This window comes from Gorilla gorilla, chromosome 1, assembly GCF_029281585.2.
Source record: "Gorilla gorilla gorilla isolate KB3781 chromosome 1, NHGRI_mGorGor1-v2.1_pri, whole genome shotgun sequence".
NCBI classification, from domain to species: domain Eukaryota; kingdom Metazoa; phylum Chordata; class Mammalia; order Primates; family Hominidae; genus Gorilla; species Gorilla gorilla.
The window spans coordinates 218,952,954-218,973,225 of NC_073224.2; the positions used below are offsets into that span (position 1 = coordinate 218,952,954).

Genomic DNA, 20,272 nt, shown 5'->3' on the forward strand with positions numbered 1-20,272 from the left:
CTGCATGCTTCAAGCGAATTCTTTAAATAGTAAAGCCATTTACCTTGCAAAATTACAGACTGTAGACCAAATGTGGAAGTCGACTTGCTACCTTCAATGATAAAGTCGTTTTGAGTCAAAATTCAGAATGTTTTTAATCTTAGTGGAGAATAATTCTCAGAGTATTTCCCTTCAAAACTTCATTGCACTTTCGCAAATGTGTAATCTTTTTGCTGGTTAGAATTATGCTAAGCATATTGAATACTTCCCATGCAAAGAGGCCTTAAAATATATCTTCTCTGCAGACTTTCTCTGTAGCTGTGCCAGGATTTTTAAAAAATTTATCACATACTTTGATGATGATAGTTCTGTCCTTCCTGAAGACAGTATTATTGCGTTTGCCATTATTTTGTGAAAAATAATGTTAAAATTTTTAGATTATGAGATCCCTGCATTTTGTCATATTTAGGCCCAGATTTCCAGACAAGGAATGCAGACTTGATTTCCTCTCAGGTTTTTGTTTTTGTTTTGCTTAGTGGAAATTTGAATAACAACATCAACATATCTAACTGGTGTATAATATAGGCTTAATTGGAAAGTATTCCGGTTACCTTGATGAAAAGAAAAACTTGTAGTATTTTAAGTGCATTTCAGAGGTTATAACTAACTCTCTGGAATTACTGTTATCTTCCTTTTAGTACCAACTATTCACCAGAAAACTAACTCTCTTTCTTTGTTTCTCTGTTTCTCCCTTTCTTCCTTTCTCTCTTTCTCTTTCTTTCTTTCTTTCTCTTGCTCTCTCGTTCTTTCTTTCATCTCTCTCTCTCTCTCTCTTTTCTTTCTTGGCTAGTCAAACGGTAACATTTCTAATTTCATCCGTAGCCTGCCGATATCTAAAATATTACTGTTTTCAGAGTTTTTTTTTTTTTAACCAAATTTATGTAACGTTAGAAAGGGCTCACTTTTTTTTTCAGAGAAAATGGTTTTTTTTCTTTACACTGAGGATTTTTTTTTCTTTTTTCTTCTATTTTGAGACAGGGTTTCGTTCTATCACCCAGGATGGAGTGCAGTGACACGATCATGGCTCACTGTAGCCTCCACCTCCCAGGCTCAAGCAGTCCTCTCACTTCAGCTTCCTGAGTAGCTGGAGCTACAGGCATGAACCACCATGACCAGCTAATTTTTGTATTTCTAGAGGCAAGGTTTTGCCATGTTGTGTAGGCTGGTCTCAAACTCCTGAGCTCAAGCGACCTGCCTGCTACGGCCTGCCAAGGTGCTGGGATTACGGGAGCTACCTCAGCCAGCCAAGGAGTTTTTAAAAATTTCCTTCTTCACTGTAGATTCCTTTTGAAATTAGCATATAAAAACTGACTTTTTTCAAAGATCGTTATATTACTCCCAGAAACAACAGTCTCTACATTTTGCAGATTGTTTTTTTCTTTCTCAATAGAAATGTCTTTACTGAGAGTTTGTACTCAGTTACAGAATCTCATGTTAACTCTAAAGTCTCCCTCCTGCTTGATTGACTTAAGTACTTCTGTTTCCATAAGCCTCCCCTTTCCTCCAAAAAGTTGGAAGAATGTGGGATTTGAAATCATTCTCAGACTTGAGCACTTGCTACTTATATGACTTTGGGCCTGTGACTGATCTCTAAAACCCTCAGTTTCCTCATATGTAAAATAGGCAAATAATTTCTACCCCAATCGTGGTTGTGAGAATTAAAAGGGACAATGTATGTATGGTATTTGACCCAGTTCCTGGCACATAATAAGTGCTTAACAAATGTTAGCTGCCATTATTAAGCTTCCGGTTTCTCAGAGTTTTTGACATGAACAGCTAGAATATTTACATGAAGGCCAAGGTTCCAGACAAATCTACCATTTTACATTTGTTTGGCACCTTATGAAGACATAGGGAATGCTTCACATTGGTTTGTAGAGAGAACAACTGTTGAATGAATTAAAATTTTTGCTTGGTATTGATAGTACACAGCTGAAATGATTGCTATTTACTGAGTGAGAAAGAACATTAAATCCATTGTACTGAGGATATGGTATGGATAATTAAAGGAGTTAGTTGGTGCCTTAGTCTTAATCTTAGTGCCTGTTGAAAGCACCTAGTGTGTTCAGTGAATGGTATTCTGTTTGTAATTCAACCATTCATAGCAGTGTTGTTCATTTGGGACTCTGCTGGCATTTAGGACCTATTCTTTGTCAAGTGAGACTGTACCTCAAATTGCAGGATGCTCAGCATTCCTCTCTCTGTTTATTAAATGACAATAGCATCTTCTCAGTCATTGAGAGACTTGTGACAACCAAAAGACAACCCAGTCTTGGTCATTGATTCCACCACCATATGAGAATAAAAGGGAGCAATTTTATTCTTCTTATAAATTTGGCACTCTTTATGGAAACTACAGCTAAGCAAAATGAAAAAGTATGTGTCTGATTACTCAGAGCCATTATTAATAAGCTGACTTTCCCCTATGCACATATGTTAGTACTAAGCATTTTTTTAAGTTACCAAATTGGGTTCTACATACAGTTTTGTGCCCCACTAAAAACAAACAAACAAACAAACAAATTCTTGCCAGATGCAGTGGCTCACGCCTGTAATCTAACCACTTTGGGAGGACGAGGCAGGAGGATTGCTTGAGCTCAAGAATTCAAGACCAGCTGAGTAACATAGCGATACCCTGTCTCTACAAAAAATAAAAATATTAGCCAGGTATGGTGGCTCGTACATGTGGTCTCAAATACTTGGGAGGCTGAGGTAGGAGGATTGCTTGAGCCTGGGAGGTGGAGGTCACAGTGAGCTGAGATCACACCAATGCACTCCAGCCTAGGCGACAGAGCAAGACTGTGTCTCAGAAACAGAACAAAACATATCTTTTATTACAAACAACTTTCCATATCATTAAATACTCTTTTAAAAACATATTTTAAATATTGCATAGTATGCCATTATATGCCCAGATTATCATTTCTTTTTTTTTTTTTTTTTTTTTTTTTTTGAGACGGAGTCTCGCTCTGTCGCCCAGGCTGGAGTGCAGTGGTGCAATCTCGGCTCACTGCAAGCTCCGCCTCCCGGGTTCACGCCATTCTCCTGCCTCAGCCTCCCGAGTAGCTGGGACTACAGGCGCCCGCCACTGCGCCCGGCTAATTTTTTGTATTTTTAGTAGAGATGGGGTTTCACCGTGGTCTCGATCTCCAGACCTTGTGATCCGCCCACCTCGGCCTCCCAAAGTGCTGGGATTACAGGCGTGAGCCACCGCGCCCGGCCGATTATCATTTCTTTAATAAATCTCTATTGTTGAACATTTAGTTGATTTCCTTTTTTCTCCTTTTTTCTTGTATTATAAATAGTGTTGCCTTAAATATTCTAGACATCTATCTTTGCTAAACCTTTCACGATTATTAGAAAAATTCTTAAAGCTGGAATTCCTGCAAATTCCTAAAGATGGCCAAACTTTTTATAATAGAAGTCTTTAGAGGGATAAAATAAGTGTTTTTTTTTTTTTAAATTTAGCTCTACTGTGTTTTCAGCTTTCTGCATTTTCAGCTTTCTGTATTAAAGCTTTAATTAGTGGGTTAAAGGACTTTTATTTTAGAATGAAGAACTCAAAATTTTTTTGTTTTGTTTTGTTTGAGATAGAGTCTCACTCCACCGTATCACCCAGGCTGAAGTACAGTGGTGCGATGACAGCTCCCTGCAGCCTCAACCTCCAGGGCTCAGGTGGTCCTCTCACCTTGGCCTCCTGAGTTCCTGGGACCACGAATGCACACCACCATGCCCAGATTGTAGAAATGAGGTCTTGTAGTTTGAGACCTCCTGGGCTCAAGTGATCCTCCCCCTTGGCCTCCCAAAGTGCTGGGATTTATAGGCATGAGCTCACCATGCCTGGCCTAATTTTTTCAATACTAGATTTTTCTGAAGTATGTATAGAAGTTTATCAATCATAGGTCTACTTTTGTTTGATTTTTTACTATCAGAAATTGTTTCCCAACATTAATAATTGAATTGACATACTCTTATTAGATATTTAATGTGAGAATCAATTTCTCTTTTTCTCTCTCTCTCTGTCCCCCCACCCCGCTCCGCCTCTCTCCTTCTCCCCACTTTTCTTTTCCCTTTTTCATTTTGAGACAGCGTCTTGCTCTATTGCCCAGGTTGGAGTGCAGTGGCATGATCACAGCTTGCTGCAGCCTCAACCTCCTGGGCTCAAACGATCCTTCCATCTTGGCCTCGGTCTACAGGTCTGCGCCACCTCACCTGGCTAATCTTTTAATTTTTTGTAGACAAAAGGTCTCACTATGTTGCTGAGGCTTATCGCAAATTCCTAGGCTCAAGAGATCCTCCCGTCTCAGCCTCCTAAAGTGCTAGGATTACAGATGCGAGCCATCACACCCTGCCCTATTTTTAAATTTACTGCATCTAGGTTTCAGTCAGTGGTCATAAAGGGTGTCATTCTGATAAGCTTTCACAGTGGTATTATGTAATCTGGGTGACTTATTTAGCAGTTACTCCAGTGAGCTGGAAATTATTTTCATCAAAGATATTTTGATAAATACATATTTGTTATATATGGTGTGTTCCATCTAGAATGAACATACACACACACACACACACACACACACACACACACACACACACACACACACACACACACACACACACAAAATAAAGACACGTTTTCCTGAAATATTTTTGTCTGTTGCCCTGTCAACTTAGTCTGAGGGATTTGGCAATGAGAGCCTATTGATTCTATTTCATCACTGCAGTAACTAAGAAAAGTCCAATTCTAGAAGCACCAGCTTCTGTGCCTATAAATAAAAGTATATTTTAAGGCTAATAAGTGTCATTATAGTGAATGAATTAATAATATCTTAATGGTAATATTTAATACCTATTTATCTGATAAACTGCATATTTGCTTTCACATAATTACAATTTATTGTAAAGACTCACTTTCATTGATGTATAAAAAATTCTGTTGGAGAAAGTAGTCTCAGTTTAGGTTGTCTTTTAATAGTGCTTGAATCTTTTGTTGTCATTTGATAAACATACTCATGAGTATATGTTTTTCCATGGAGCCTGTTTATTGTGCTAAGGAAGCACAAGGCTGGAAGCCAGTCTAAATCTCCTTTGGTTTCCTCCACTCAGGGATGAATCACATATCAATTTACCTGGAATTTATTAATAAAAATGTGGAAATTATTGTTAATTATTGTTCCTTGTATTTTTCTGGTACCCGCATTATGATGACCAGCTTCTCTTCTCTCTCCGTCTCATTCTCTCTATATATACACAGATGCATTTTTGTATATTATATCAAACTATTTCATACTATGAAATACTAGTATTTTCATACTATATGTATATTGTTTTCTTTTTCATTGGATTTATTCATGTATTAACTTTGTTTTCTCCTTAATTGTTTTACATGTAAAGACACAAGATAAATTTTGTTTTTTTTTGTTTTGTTTAGAGACAGGATCTTGTTCAGTTGCCCAGGCTGGAGTGCAGTGATGCATTCACAGCTCAATGCAACCTCAAACTCCTGGGCTCAAGTGATCCTCCCACCTCAGCCTTTTGAGTAGTTGGGATTACAGGCATGTGCCACCAAGCCCAGCAATTTCCATTTTTATACCTTACATTATTTCTGGTTATATACTTCCATTGAGAATTGAAGGGTAAATTAATTTAGAAACCGATTTTTATCAGTTACTGAGAATAGTTTGATTTCACTGATAATAAATTTCATTAAATAAAATGTGATGCTTTATCTTGAGTTTTTATACAAGTAATACTTTTTAAAATAAAAATTATCTCCCCAAATACAAAAATATGTAGAATAAAAAATAACATCAGTCCCTTTATAATAATTTAATTTTTAATTGTTTGCCCTTGTACTGTTTTGCCACTATAATATATCCTTGGAAAAAAAGTTTTTTAGGGAACGAGAAGTGGTAGAAATGAAGGTTTTCCTACCTTAAAGAAAAGCCTCACTCTTAAACCAAGCATGGTTTAGCCTCAGTTTTGATGAGCTTTTCCGTTGTATTCTTGATATATAATTTTTTGATGAATAGATTCCTTCTCTTACTCCAAAACAGACTTTATGTATTGGATACCAAGTAAATAGTAGGTTTAAGTAAAAAAAGAAAAGAGACAATGTTTTTGGCATACCAGAATAAGTCTAATATATTGGTCTCTGTTCTGTTACCTGTAATTTAGAGTAAGAGATTGAAAGAATTGGCCCAAGGCAATATGTAGTCTCTGATCCAAGAATTATTCTTAAAACTTATTTTTTTTTTCCCCAGAGGAGAAGCCAAAACCAGATCCAGTGTTAAAGTCTCCTTCCCCAGTCCTTAGGCTAGTCCTCAGTGGAGAGAGGAAAGAACAAGAAGGCCAGACATCTGAAACTACTGCAATAGTATCCATAGCAGAGCTTCCTCTGCCTCCATCACCTACCACTGTTTCTTCTGTTGCTCGAAGTACAATTGCAGCCCCCACCTCTTCTGCTCTTAGTAGCCAACCAATATTCACCACTGCTATAGATGACAGATGTGAACTCTCATCCCCAAGAGAAGACACAATTCCTATACCCAGCGTCACATCTTGTACAGAAACATCAGACCCTTTACCAACAAATGAAAATGATGATGATATATGCAAGAAACCCTATAGTGTAGCACCTAATGATATTCCACTGGTTTCTAGTAGTAACCTAATTAATGAAATAAATGGAGTTAGCGAAAAATTATCAGCCACGGAGAGCATTGTGGAAATAGTAAAACAGGAAGTATTGCCATTGACTCTTGAATTGGAGATTCTTGAAAATCCCCCAGAAGAAATGAAACTGGAGTGTATCCCAGCTCCCATCACCCCTTCCACAGTTCCTTCCTTTCCTCCAACTCCTCCAACTCCTCCAGCTTCTCCTCCTCACACTCCAGTCATTGTTCCTGCTGCTGCCACTACTGTTAGTTCTCCGAGTGCTGCCATCACAGTCCAGAGAGTCCTAGAGGAGGACGAGAGCATAAGAACTTGCCTTAGTGAAGATGCAAAAGAGATTCAGAACAAAATAGAGGTAGAAGCAGATGGGCAAACAGAAGAGATTTTGGATTCTCAAAACTTAAATTCAAGAAGGAGCCCTGTTCCAGGTAAGCCATTCTGCCATTAATCTCGTGCTTGCTGAACATGAAGAAGAGGCAGTGTTTGAGTTATTTTTTAATTGGCTACTTTCCTTGACTTCCAGAAACATCGAATGAATGCTGAAATTCCTAGTCTGGTTTCTTCAGTGGTGTGTTTGTGTTTTAGTACAACCTGCAAAAGAGTTACTCCATTGTCTAAAAATGCAAATGAGAATTTCCAAATATACAAAATGCCTCCAAGGTATATGTCACGAAACGTGTTGGGTTTTGTTGTTGTTGTTGTTGCTATTGCCTCATTCATATGAATTGGTTTCTCAATGCTTAATTTTGCTGCTTTGGGGCTAGAAAACAAAAAACCAGGATGGTCTATAGTCCCTAATTCTGTCTTCCTAGAATTTTAAAACCCAGTCAATCCTAAAGGAACTCTTCTATGCATGACCACTTTTTAAATCTTGGATGTAGGAAGATAGCAATCAGAACATCAAAGGTTTATAACTATTTTTGAAAATATAATGCTGTTGTTGATTCACTTGCAGGTAAGCTTAACGTTCTCTCACTTTGCCTTTTGAAACAGTTTTATTTTTTGTGTACATTTTTACATGGTCATTAATATCCTTGGAGTATTATATTCTTCCCAGTTCAAATTATTTCTTTTTAATGTAGCATCACCTGGGACCTTAGGAACTAATTATTGGGTTATTGTAAGTTTAATCAAAAGTTATCTGAGGCTTATCAGCTATTCTAGGATAAGTTAGCCCATAGGAATATTGAAGTTTTGGCTTTGAACAATTCAGCACAGCCTATCTTCTGCAACATTGCCCTATGCTATATAATTTCCTTTCTCTGTGCCTGTCAGATTAAGTAATGCGTATGTAAATTGGGCTTTTTGATAAATGAGTGCTCCTCCAGCAGTTGATCCTTGACATGCAGTGAATAGGTTTTGGTCACCATCATCCTCAGTATTTTTGTCTATTTTGAGGTGTGTAATAAGGAAATTTGACAAACCCAAAAGCTGATCCCTACTTTTGAGATGTGGCTTTTCTACCCAGCTCAGTTCTTGAGACAATTTCCTCTTCAGTGTCTGTAAGAGGTGTCTGGCCTTTTGGAACTGCAGAACATCTTGTAGAACACCATGAGCCAGAGCAGGAAAGAAAACAATGCAAGGCAATTGGAACAGTGAGAAATTTTTCATAAATCTTTGTAAATTACCTGTTTCCTCAACTATCTGGCTTCCATTGACATCAGTATTCATAGTGCCATCACTGTTTTAGGAAACTTGTTCCTTGGTGGAGAGATGACCTTAGACCTTGTTTTGTCAGTTACCCTTTGGAAAAACAACCTTGGGGCCGGGCGCAGTGGCTCATGCCTGTAATCCCTGCACTTTGGGAGGCCGAGGTAGGTGGATTGCCTGAGCTCAGGAGTTCGAGAACAGCCTTGGCAACACAGTGAAACCCCATCTCCACTGACATACAAAAAAAATAGCCAGGCGTGGCAGTGTGGGCCTGTAGTCCCAGCTACTCGGGAGGCTGAGGCAGGAGAATTGCTTGAACCTGGGAGGCAGAGGTTGCGGTGAGCCAAGATTGTGCCGCCACACTCCAGCCTGGGCAACAGATCGAGACTCCATCTCAAAAAAACAAACAAACAAACAAAAAAACTAAACAACTTGGTGTTGGTGTGGCTGTAGGTAAATGCCCTCCAAAGAAACACGTGTTTGTTGGAGAACAGTAATTTGTTTGACACTTCAATGTTCATTTTCATTTGTAGTGATACGATAGTTACAAAAATGAGAGAAACTTATGAACAAAAATGTTTTTAAAATGTAAAAGCAAAGAAAAACAAAACAATCATAGGAAATATAAGTTGAAGATACAAACCATACCTCAGAATTGAAATAAGTGTAAAGTGAAAAGACCATGCATCAAAATCATACTTCACTCATTTCTGACATATATTCTTTTTTTAAAAATCAGTTTGCCACTTAGATGACCTGATATTGCAAGACAGTGCCCAGGGATGGATGGGCAAACAGAATTTTGGTTTAAATAATGTTCATACCATGGTACATTTGTTTGAAATGCAGATGCTCTCAGTATTAGTATTGTGAACACCAGCACCTTAATCAAAGAGTATAGACTCTTCAGTGGTAATCCAGAGAGCACTTAGAAAAGAAAGAACTGTTTTTTTCATGACTTGGAATAACAGAGGTTTGTGATGTTGGGAGGTAAAGTTTCTTGGCATTTTTCTAGTCTCCTGATTTTTTAACCTATGTGTTTAAGGGAATTACAAGTTTTATAATTTCCTTGTACATCTTAATAGTCTTCAAAATCCAACAGTAAATGAACTTCAAGAACCCCTGCAACTCTAGCTTTTTTTTTTTTTTTTAATTTTTTTTAAGATGGAGTCTCGCTCCATCGCCCGGGCTGGAGTGCAGTGGTGCAATCTCGGCTCACTGCAACCTCTGGCTCCCAGGTTCAAGCAATTCTCCTGCCTCAGCCTCCTGAGTAGCTGGGATTATAGGCGTGTGCCACCACGCCTGGCTTATTTTTGTATTTTTAGTAGAGATGGGGTTTCACCATGTTGGTCAGGCTGGTCTCGAACTACTGACCTTGTGATCCGCCCGCCTCAGCCTCCCAAAGTGCTGAGATTACAGGCATGAGCCACCACACCCGGCCAGCAGTTTGTAAATTATAAAGCCTCAGAAGCATTTCTGACCCATTCATTTCTGTCCGAATATTTTTTAAGGGTTTTGTCACAAAAGTTAACAATGAAAATTAAAATTACCTCCAGTCTTTAAGTATATCCACCTGACGTGGTCATATGCTTAATGACTACAATTTATTTGCACTTATTCACGTAATATTCACTTATTATACCTTGTTTACTTTGAGAAGTTAATAAATCGTAACAGCCGTTTACTTTGAGAAGTTAATAAATCATAACACCAAAACAGTCTGGTTTGCCTATGAGTCTTTTGGTGGTGACTTTTGAGAATAGTTTTTACTTGTCTCTGCCTGAGGATGAAACACCTCAAAGCTGGCTTCAGAAACCTGATACATAAATAACATATCAGTTGGTATAGAGATAGTTGGTTAAAGCAGTAAAGTTATAACATAAGGGATATGGTATCTTTTAGTTCTGCTGCAGAACATTTTCTTGTAACTATTCTAGATCATATTTCTGAGTGAATAAAAATGCATCAGTTGAGGCCGGGCGCGGTGGCTCACGCCTGTAATCCCAGCACTTTGGGAGGCTGAGGAGGGTGGATCACCTGAGGTCACGAGTTTGGGACCAGCCTGGCCAACATGGTGAAACCCCGTATCTACTAAAAATACAAAAATTACCCAGGAGTGGTGGTGCACCTGTAATCCCAGCTATTCTGGAGGCTGAGGTGGGAGAATTGCTTGAACTTGGGAGATGGAGGCTGCAGTGATCCGACATCGCGCCACTTCACTCCAGCCTAGGCAACTGAGCAAGACCCCGTCTAAAAAAAAAAAAAAAAAAAAAAGAAAGCATCAGTTGTTTTCGGATTGAAGAACAAGCTCTGTAAAATTAGAATTTGGTGTGTATATATCTTCAGTGTACTCTGAAAAGCCTCAGTTATTCTCAGTTATTGGCCACACTTTTAATATCACCGTCACTTCAGTAATTAAATGCATAAAACTAGATATTAATTGGATGATATATTAAAGTCTTGGGAATTTTTATTGTTTATTCCCTGTATCTGGTGGGAGGAAAAAGGAGTGTTTTGAACTTGTGGGAAAGCATTCCCCATTAATCATCCAGGAGTTTGTTTTCTACAATTTTAGGAATGTATATGATGTATAGTGTGTAACATTAACTTTCCCACTTTTTAAAAGAATTGTGACTTTTTTATTTTATTATTTTTACCTATATCAGATATAAAACCATTATTTAAATTTTCTTAGGCAGACGGAGATTTCTAATTTTTCTATTTTGTTTTTTTGGCTCTTGCTCATAGTACATTTTTAATGTATATTTTGTAAGTTTGTTTTATGAACTTATCCAGATAAATTTTCCTGGATGTAGATTGATGGCAAGTTATTCTAAAGCAGATTTGTGTTTACTTTATCTGCTGCATGTCTTGGGGAAAGCATTTGCTGGAACTAAATCTGGGTTTAATGTTTGTTAGAACTAAATCTGGGTTTAATGTCCTAAAGCTACAGTTCTATCCCAAAGTCTAAGGACAGCCATACCGTATGGCTTGGATACTAATTTTCAGGGTAACAGCAATCTTCTCTCCATCCAGTTGAAACAACGTCCTTTCTCATCATCACTGTGTTGGTTCAGTGGTTTATTCCCTCCCTCTCTTTTTTAAGCTGTCTTTTCACTGAGCATGTCACCCATTTGGGAGTCTCAGAGCTTTATGTGAGCATCTCAGTTCCAGGTTCCCACTTTGCAGGGATCCAAGATCTCTCTTTTCTTATGGGTGTTAAAAATACAAATTCATTGGTTATAGAGACTGGCACACCCTCCTACACCCCTAGGAATGTAAGGATGGCATCAGCCACTGACCTGTAGTTTACCTTATATTCTCGTAAGCTCAGCTAAGGATGTAGGAGGGTTTCCAGATTCTGTAGAATATAACATAGAAAGTTTATTTCTCAAATGGAGATACGATTATATGTTTTGGTAATGTTAACAAAATACTGATCCATGTAGCCAATCAAGTTGCTGCTTTCTTTTTAGTTTAGACTTACTGAAGTGTAAAGGGAGCATACTTCAGTGCAAGAAAAATATTTTAATAACAACCCTTGCTTTATTCTCAACTGTGAGAGTATTCAGAGTACTTTCAAAGAAATAAACATAGCAAACATAAAACCAGAGATATAAAAGTCTATCAGTTTTCCTAGATTAAACTAAAAATGACTAATCTTTTAAATAATAAAATTTATTCTAACCTTTGCTCAAGTTACATATTCTAAAATATATTTGAAATATCTCTGGAAGATTTAGTTGCTGGGGCCAAAAGTAGATTGCCAATGGTTTGAGTGTCCTATTGGCCTAATCACTATACTACTATGCATCCTTATAATTTAGCTTCTACAGAAACGTGTTCTGGAAACATGGAAACAGGACTCCTTACACATTCCTGGTTCTTTGTCGTCTACCAAAACCAGCAGAGTGATCCTTAAAGCAAGGACCATTGGCTTCAGTTTTCAGAGGCTTGAGTCTGAGTGATCCTTAGGGATAAATAAAGGTTTTCTCCACCTTGTTTGTAAACTGTTTCCAACAAAGCTGCCTAAAAGGTATGTTTCTGCCATCCCATTCCTACTTTCTTGTTGTCCTCCCCAGTAAACTCTTAGGCATTCCTTGGAAAATACTGATGCTGGTCAAATTCTTTTATATACTGCAGAATGAGCCCAGACACCTGTTAGTTGAGCCTGTTGGCAAGTCCCTTACGTAGTTCTTCCTTGCCTCTTTATGTGGGATAGATTTCCCCATTTTTTACAGTAGTTCATGTCTTTCATCATGAGCCCTAAAGTCTCAGTCATTGGATATTAACTTAGTTCTACATCTTTCTGAGTAGTTATACTTTGTTCAAAATGTAGTTCCCTTTTCCCCACATTTAGTAACTAATCCTCCTCCATGACAAAGGACTATTGTACTGACCTGCTTCCAGAGAAGGTAATTCAGTCAGCCTAGAGCTGTGCTCCCTCAGTCTTTTAAAGAAAACCTCTACAGGAAAACCTAGTCTTACTATAAGTTTTCCCTTTCTCTAATATCCATCATTACCTTGCACACAGTTGCCTTGAGAACTTTTCCTGATTGCCTTGGAAAAGATAACTTTCCATGTTCCTAACACAAAGAAATGATAAACACTTGAGGTGATGGATACCCCAATAACCCTGATTTGGTCATTACACATTATATGCTTTTATCAAAATATCACATGTACCCCACAAATATGTATGACTATTATGTATCCTTAAAAATTTAGAATTAAAAAATAAAAGCACAAGTATGCCAAAATAAGGAAGATAAGTTTAGTAAGACTTTATTAAGAAAAAAGATAATTTTCTCTACTAATGCATAAAAATGCCCAAAATACATTTCCTTCAATATATTTCTTTTCTTCAATTTCTATTACTGTATTAAAATACTTGGTAATTTAGTCACAATCATAATAAAAATTATTGTACATTTTTCTGTTTCCAAAGGCCTTCCCAGGCATTTCAAGCATTATTCTTGTGATTTGAACAGTTATTCCTGGATATAGTTATTTCTGTTTTGCTGATGACAAAAATAAGCCTCAGAATGGTAAATCAGCTTTCTCAGGCTCACAGGAGAATTACAGCCCCTTCCTTTATACGTCATGTTTCTATTAATCTTTCAGAGATCATATGTCAATACAAAATTACCTCAGGATTTGACAGTTATACTTTATGCTTGTGACCTAGGTTCATAGTGAAACATGAAAGCCCACCTGTTTGAACCACAGTAGTTACTGAAGGCCTACTGCGTGTCAGTCATTGTTCCGCGCACTTGAGATTTATGAATGAGTAATACAAAGATCCCTGCCCTAGTGATGTATTAGGAAGTTTTAAGTGCTGTAAAAATAATAAAACAGGGTGAGGAATGCAAAGGGGCAGCAGGTTGTAGTATTTAAATAATATGATCAGAGTCATAAGCCTCAGTAGGAGGTAAGATTTGAGCAAAGACGAGGGGGATTATTTGAGCTACCCTGTACAAAATCTGTGATTTTCCTCTTTTTCCTTTTGAAAAACATACCTATCAAAACCCTTGAATCAGTACTATAACTCCTACTTTGTCTATTAAACTCCAGTAGACAGAGCACTACTGGAGAAGATCACACCACTTACAGTGGTGTGAGTGCAACTACAAATTCACACTGTCCATCCCAACCATTATTTTTATGATTTTTCTGTTGAAAATCCTGTACTCTGCCCAGTGCTACTCACCTGCAGCACATGACCTCGTCTCCTTCTTTATTGAGAACGTTGAGGACACTGGGTACGCCTTTTTTTAACTTTCTGCCCCCTTACAAACCTGGCTATATTGAAACCTTCATCAGACTCTCTTAGTTGTCTCTTACAGTCTCGTATGTATTCACTGCCTCTCTCCCACCTTCTTATTGTCTGTCTCATGCCAGAGACGCTCTCTGAGTCCCACATAACCATTTAGCTGCCACTTAAATGGTATCTTTTTCTTCTGACCCAAACTGTTTAAGAATAGTCTACCATTTCTTCTACTATTCTTTTCACTATTCAGCTAACATATAGTCTGATTTATGCTCCTAATACGCTAGTGGAATCTTCCTCAGCAGGGTCATCAGTAGACACACATTTATCTTCCTAGTCTTTTTGCCTCATTTTACCACTATTGGTCTCTTTCTCTCTCTCTTTTAAGTTAGGTCGAGTGTAATTTATATGCAGTAAAATTCACCCTTGTTAGCTAGCATTCATTTCTGTGAGTTTTGACTAGCACAGAAAGCCATGTAATCACACCAGTCAAAATACAAAACAGTTCCATCAGCTGGGCGTAGTGGCTCATGCCTGTAATCCCCACATTTTGGGAGGCCAAAGTAGGATTTCCAAATTTTTATCTCTGTCCCAACTCCTCCTCTAAACTTCAATCTTAAATTTCCAATTATCTGACAAATATCTCCACTTGGAAATCTCAGAGTCATCTCAAATTCAGTACATCCAATACTAAACCAGTCACCTATTCCTCTAAACCTATTCTTTCATCTCAGGTTATACACTAGCTTTAATTAAACTAAAACCCTGAAGCCACCGTTGACGAACCTCCCTTTTGAGTCCCCTTTTTTCCTATCCAGTCATTTCACAAGGTGCCCTGTTTTTGTTTTTGTTTTTCCCCCCACAAGATAGAGTCTCACTCTGTTGCCCAGGCTGGAGTGCGGTGGTGTGATCTCAGCTCGCTGCAACCTTCCGCCTCCCAGGTTCAAGCGATTCTCCTCCCTCAGCCCCCTGAGTAGCTGGATTACAGGTGCGCACCACCACGCCCGGATAATTTTTGTATTTTTAGTAGAGACGGGATTTCACCATATTTGTCAGGCTGATCTCAAACTCCTGACCGTGTGAGCCACCACGCCTGGCCGGTGCCCTGGTTTTATCTAATGTATTTGTGACATTTGTTCCCTCCTCTCCATTTCCTTCTTCCCCTGCCTTATCCCTGCACTTATGTGTGGATGCTTGTCATTTCCTTGGTCCCAGTTTTGCCCCCACTTGAAACTGTTCTCCACCAAGTGGCCGAAATCATCTTTTAAAAATACAGATCTAGCTTTGTCACTCCTCTTTCATGTCTTTTTAAGCCCTTAAGGATGCTGTGAAGGATTGGGGGAAATATCCTGCAAAATGAACTCTAAACTTCTCAAGTTTTACCACCAGGTCTTCTGGTATCCATATCCTCTCATACCTCTGCATCATCAGCTACAGTAATCCACCAGTGTTCTAGAAGCCTGGAGATTATTTCAAAAGCGCCATATAGTAGGAGTCTTCTGAGTATACAGGCATACCTCATTTTATTGCACTTCTCTTTATTGTGCTTTCACTGATACGGTTTTTTTTACAAATTGAAGGTTTGTGGTAACTCTGTGTTGAGAAAGCCTGTTAATGCCATTTTCCAACAGCATGTGCTCACTTCCTGTCTCTGTCACATTTTGATAATTCTCACAGTATTTCAGACCTTTCATTATTATAGGTGTTATAGTGATCTGTGATCAGTGATCTTTGATGTTACTGTTGTAATTGTTTTGGGGCACCACAAACCATGTAAGACGGCAAACTTGATCGAGAAATGTGTATGTTCTGACTGCTCCACCAACCGGCAGTTCTTCCATCTCTCTCCCTCCCTCTCCTTGGGCCTTCTTATTTCCTGAGATACAACAATATTGAAATTAGGGTATTAATAACCCTGCAGTGACTTCTAAGTGTTCAAGTGAAAGGAAGAGCCGCTCGAAATTAAAAGCTAGAAATGATTAAGCTTAGTGAGGAATATGTATCGAAAGCTGAGACAGAGTGACAGCTAGGCCCCTTGAGACAGTAAAGTTGTGAATGCAAAGGAAAAGTTCTTGAAGGAAGTTTAAAGTGCTACTCCAGTGATCACACAAATGATACAAAAGCAAAACAGCCTTTTTGCTGACATGGAGAAAGTTTCAGTGGTCTGGATAGATCAAACCAGCCACAACATTCCCTTAAGTCAAAGCCTCATCCAAAACAGTGCCCTAAGTCTCTTCAGTTCTATGAAGACTGAGTGAGGTGAGGAAGCTGCAGAAGAAAAGTTTGAAGCTAGCAGAGTTTGGCTCATGAGATTGAGGAAAGATGTCATCATAACATGAAAGTGCAAGGTAGAAGCAGCAAGTGGTGATAGAGAAGCCACAGGAAGTTATCCAGATGATCTAGCTAAGATAATTGATGATAGTGGCTACCCTAAATTACACATTTTCAATATTTGTTGAAAATCAACAGATACTGATATTGTAGATGAAACCGCCTTGTGTTAGAAGAAGATACCATCTACCTACTTTCTTTTTTTTTTTTTTAAGACAGAGTCTTGCTCTGTCGCCAGCCTGGAGTGCAGTGGCACCATCTTGGCTCACTGCAACCTCCGCCCCCCGGGTTCAAGCGATTCTTCTGCCTCAGCCTCCTGAGTAGCTGGAACTACAGGTGTGCACCACCACACCCAGCTAATTTTTGTATTCTTAGTAGAGACAGGGTTTCACCATGTTGGCCAGGATGGTCTCAATCTCTTGACCTCATGATCTGCCCACCTTGGCCTCCCAAAGTGCTGGGATTACAGGTGTGAGCCACTGCGCCTGGCCCCATCCAGCACTTTCACAGTGAAAGAGAAGGGGAGAAGTCAATACCTGGCATTAAAGCTACAAAAGACAGTCTGATTCTTGTTAGGGGCTTATGCAGCCGGTGACTTCTGTTTGAAGCCAGTGCTCATTTACCATATGGAAAGTCCTAAGGCCCTTAAGAATTCTGCTAAATCTACTCTTCCTATGCTCTATAAATGGAGCCACAAAGCCTGGATGATGACACATCTGTTTGCAGTGTGGCTTACCGACTCTTATAAGCCTACTGTAGAGACCTACTGCCCAGATAGCAAGATTCCTTTCAAAATATTACTGCACATTGGCAACACACCTAATAACCTGAGATCAAAGAGTAATTTTGACTTTCAAGCCTTATTATTTAATAAGTACATTTTGTATGTCTATAGCTGCCATAGATAGTGATTCCTGTGATGGATCTGGGCAAACTAAAAACCTCCTGAAAATCTGATTTGTTCGTGGCATTTGTTCCTTCCTCTTCATTTCCTTCTTCTGCCTTAGTTAGCCCTGCACTTATGTGTGGATGCTTGTCATTTCCCTGGCTCCAGTTTTGCCCCTACTTCAAATTTATTCTCCACCAAATAGCCAAAATAATTTCAGCATTCTAGATGCCATTAAAAACATTTGTGGGTGCAGTGGCGCACGCCTGTAGTCCCAGCTACTCAAAAGGCTGAAGTGGGATGATCATTTGAGCTCAGAACTTCAAAGTTCATCTGCACAAGAGAGGAGACACCTCAGCAAGATTCCTGTCTCTTAAAAAAAAAAATTGTAATTCATGGGACGAGGAGGTTAATATATCAACATTAATAAGCATTTGGAAGAAGTTGATTCTAACCTTCATGGATAACTTTGAGGGGCTCAAGACTTCAGTAGAAGAAGTAAGTGCAGATGTGATGGAAATAGCAAAATAACTAGAATTAGAAGTGGAGCCTGGCTAGGCATGGTGGCATGCGCCTATAATCTCAGCATTTGGGAGGCTGAGGCAGGAGGATTGCTTGAGGCCAGGAGCGTGAGACTAGCCTGGGCAACATAGTGAGACCCCATCTCTAAGAAAACAAAAACATAGAACTAAAGCCTGAAAATGTGACTTAGTTACTGCAATCTCATGATAAAACTTGAATGGATAAGGAGTTGCTTCTTCATGGGTAAGCAAAGAAAATGGTTTCTTGAGTTGGAATCTATTCCTGTTGAGGATACTGTGAACATTATAGACATGACAACAAAGGATTTAGAATGTTACATAAGCTTAGTTGATAAAACAGCAGAAGGGTATGAGAGGATTGGGTAAAATGCTATCAAATAGTATCACATGATACAGAGAAATCATTCATGAAAGGAGCAGTCAAGCGTTGCAGCAAACTTCATTGTTGTCTTATTTTAAGAAATTGCCACAGCCACTCTCATGCCTCAGCAACCACCATCCTGATGAGGGCAGCAGCCATCATCATCAAGGTAAGAACCTCCACCAACAAAAAGATTACACCTTGCTGAGGGCTGAGATGATCATTAGTATTTTTTAGCAATAAAGTATTATTTAATTCAGATATATGCATTATTTTTAGACATAATGCTATTTCACACTTAATAGACTACAGTTTAGTAGAAACATGACTTTTATACGCACTGGGAAACCAAAAATTTGTGACTCGCTTTATTGCAATATTAACTTCATTGCCATGGTCTGGAAACAAACCCACAATATCTTCAAAGTATGCCTGTGCCTACATAGGCATAGGATCTGAATGTAGTTTTTCATGTATTTGATTAAACACTGGCAGTAAAATTTAGTGGTAAGATCAAAGCAACAGCATCAAACACTCCTGAGTCTTACCGTTTTTCCTTGTCTATCTCTGTGACCATGGGTGAATTTCCTAACCTCTTTGAGTCTGTTTCTCATCTAGAAAAATGAAGATAATAATAGTATTTACCTTATAGAATTGTAAAGATAAAATGTGATGTATGTAAAGTACTTAGCACAACATCTGACACATATTAAGCACTCTGAATGTTAAATAACATTGATACTTCTATTTTCAGCTTGTATTAAGAGCCCAAATGTTCCCTTTGAACTCTACTAATATACAGAAGAGTTGGATATCATGATCTTTGCCCTGAGGAATTTATCTTCCAAAGAAAGGGAGCTCAAGGAGTTGATACCTTCTGAAATGTTTTTAATAAAATCTGGGACATGAGATGGTGGAAAATCCCTTAGGATAGGCCGTTTGCATGTATAATGTTGATTAAAAGTGTTTGTACCCATTATGTCATTTATCTTCACAGTAGACACATCTCAAGGTGACCTCTGCTGTGATTGATAAAGGAGAAGGCCTCCTTAGAACAGTGAAGGAAAATCTGTAGTTGAGTTGAGGATGGTAATACCATCATTAACTTCCTGCTTTGGCAGGAGTGGAAAATTAGGAAGAAAGGCAAAGAAAGCTCAGAAGAATGGGGGGAAAAATGAATAGGGCAGCCATAAAGTGGTAACAACCCGAATCAGTTTATCAACTGATGCATGAATAAACAAAATGTGATATATACATACCATGGAATATCGGACCATGATAAGGAATGAAATTCACATGGTGTACAATGGATGAACCTTAAAAACATTATGCTAAGTGAAAAAAGTCACAAAAGACCACATTTTATATGATTCCATTTGTATGAAATGTCAGGAATAGGCAAATCCATAGAAGCAGAAAATAAATTAGTGCTCGCCAGGGGTTGGGGAGAGAAGAGAGTGGGGAGACAGTGCTAATACATACTGAGCTTCTTTCTGGGGTGATGAAAATATTCTAAAGTTATATAGTGGTAGTGGTCACACAACTGTGGATATACCACAGACCATTAAATTGTATAGTTTTAAAAGGTTAATTTTATGATACGTAAATTATATGTCAACAAATATTACATATATATTTTTAAAAAGAGGGGCCTGGCGTGGTGGCTTACATCTGTAATCCCAGCACTTTGGGAGGCCGAGGGGCGGATCATGAGGTCAGGAGATCAAGACCATCCTGGCCAACATGGTGAAACCCGTCTCTACTAAAAATAGAAAAAATTAGCCAGGCATGGTGGTGCACGCCTGTAGTCCCAGCTACTCCGGAGGCTGAGACAGGAGAATCTCTTGAACTCGGAAGGCGGAGGTTGCAGTGAGCCGAGATCACACCACTGCACTCCAGCTTGGACAACAGAGTGAGACTGTCTCAAATAAAAGAAAAATGAGTATGATATGGTGGTGCCACCAGCATCTATATAAGGATTTGCTTAGGGAAGTTATAGCTTAGAAATTGAGGAAGTAAAT

General features: G+C 38.6%; 1 protein-coding gene and 1 long non-coding RNA gene across 49 annotated transcripts in view; one reads left to right on the plus strand and one right to left on the minus strand.

Annotated features, from left to right (window-relative positions):
* The window catches only part of EIF4G3 (eukaryotic translation initiation factor 4 gamma 3), a 365,343-nt gene that overhangs the window by 226,084 nt on the left and 118,987 nt on the right, over positions 1–20,272 (plus strand). For 34 of the 37 annotated variants that reach the window (XM_063702106.1, XM_031011513.3, XM_055386789.2 and 31 more), the window contains one exon: positions 6,300–7,139. In XM_063702106.1, coding sequence (XP_063558176.1) covers positions 6,300–7,139 — 840 coding nt within the window. Of the gene's footprint in view, positions 1–6,299; positions 7,140–7,234; positions 7,387–20,272 lie in introns of those variants that run through there. The other 3 variants (XM_063702107.1, XM_031011542.3, XM_063702110.1) reach the window with 2 other exon arrangements.
* LOC134757775 (uncharacterized) overlaps positions 6,759–20,272 on the minus strand; it is a 39,773-nt gene continuing 26,259 nt past the window's right edge. For 6 of the 12 annotated variants that reach the window (XR_010132247.1, XR_010132244.1, XR_010132248.1 and 3 more), the window contains 2 exons: positions 18,800–18,865; positions 6,759–6,997 (listed from right to left, as the gene is read on the minus strand). This is a non-coding gene — a long non-coding RNA (uncharacterized lncRNA). Of the gene's footprint in view, positions 6,998–7,267; positions 7,303–8,153; positions 8,250–10,471; positions 10,612–11,667; positions 11,723–12,884; positions 12,948–15,901; positions 16,008–18,799; positions 18,866–20,272 lie in introns of those variants that run through there. The other 6 variants (XR_010132231.1, XR_010132234.1, XR_010132232.1 and 3 more) reach the window with 6 other exon arrangements.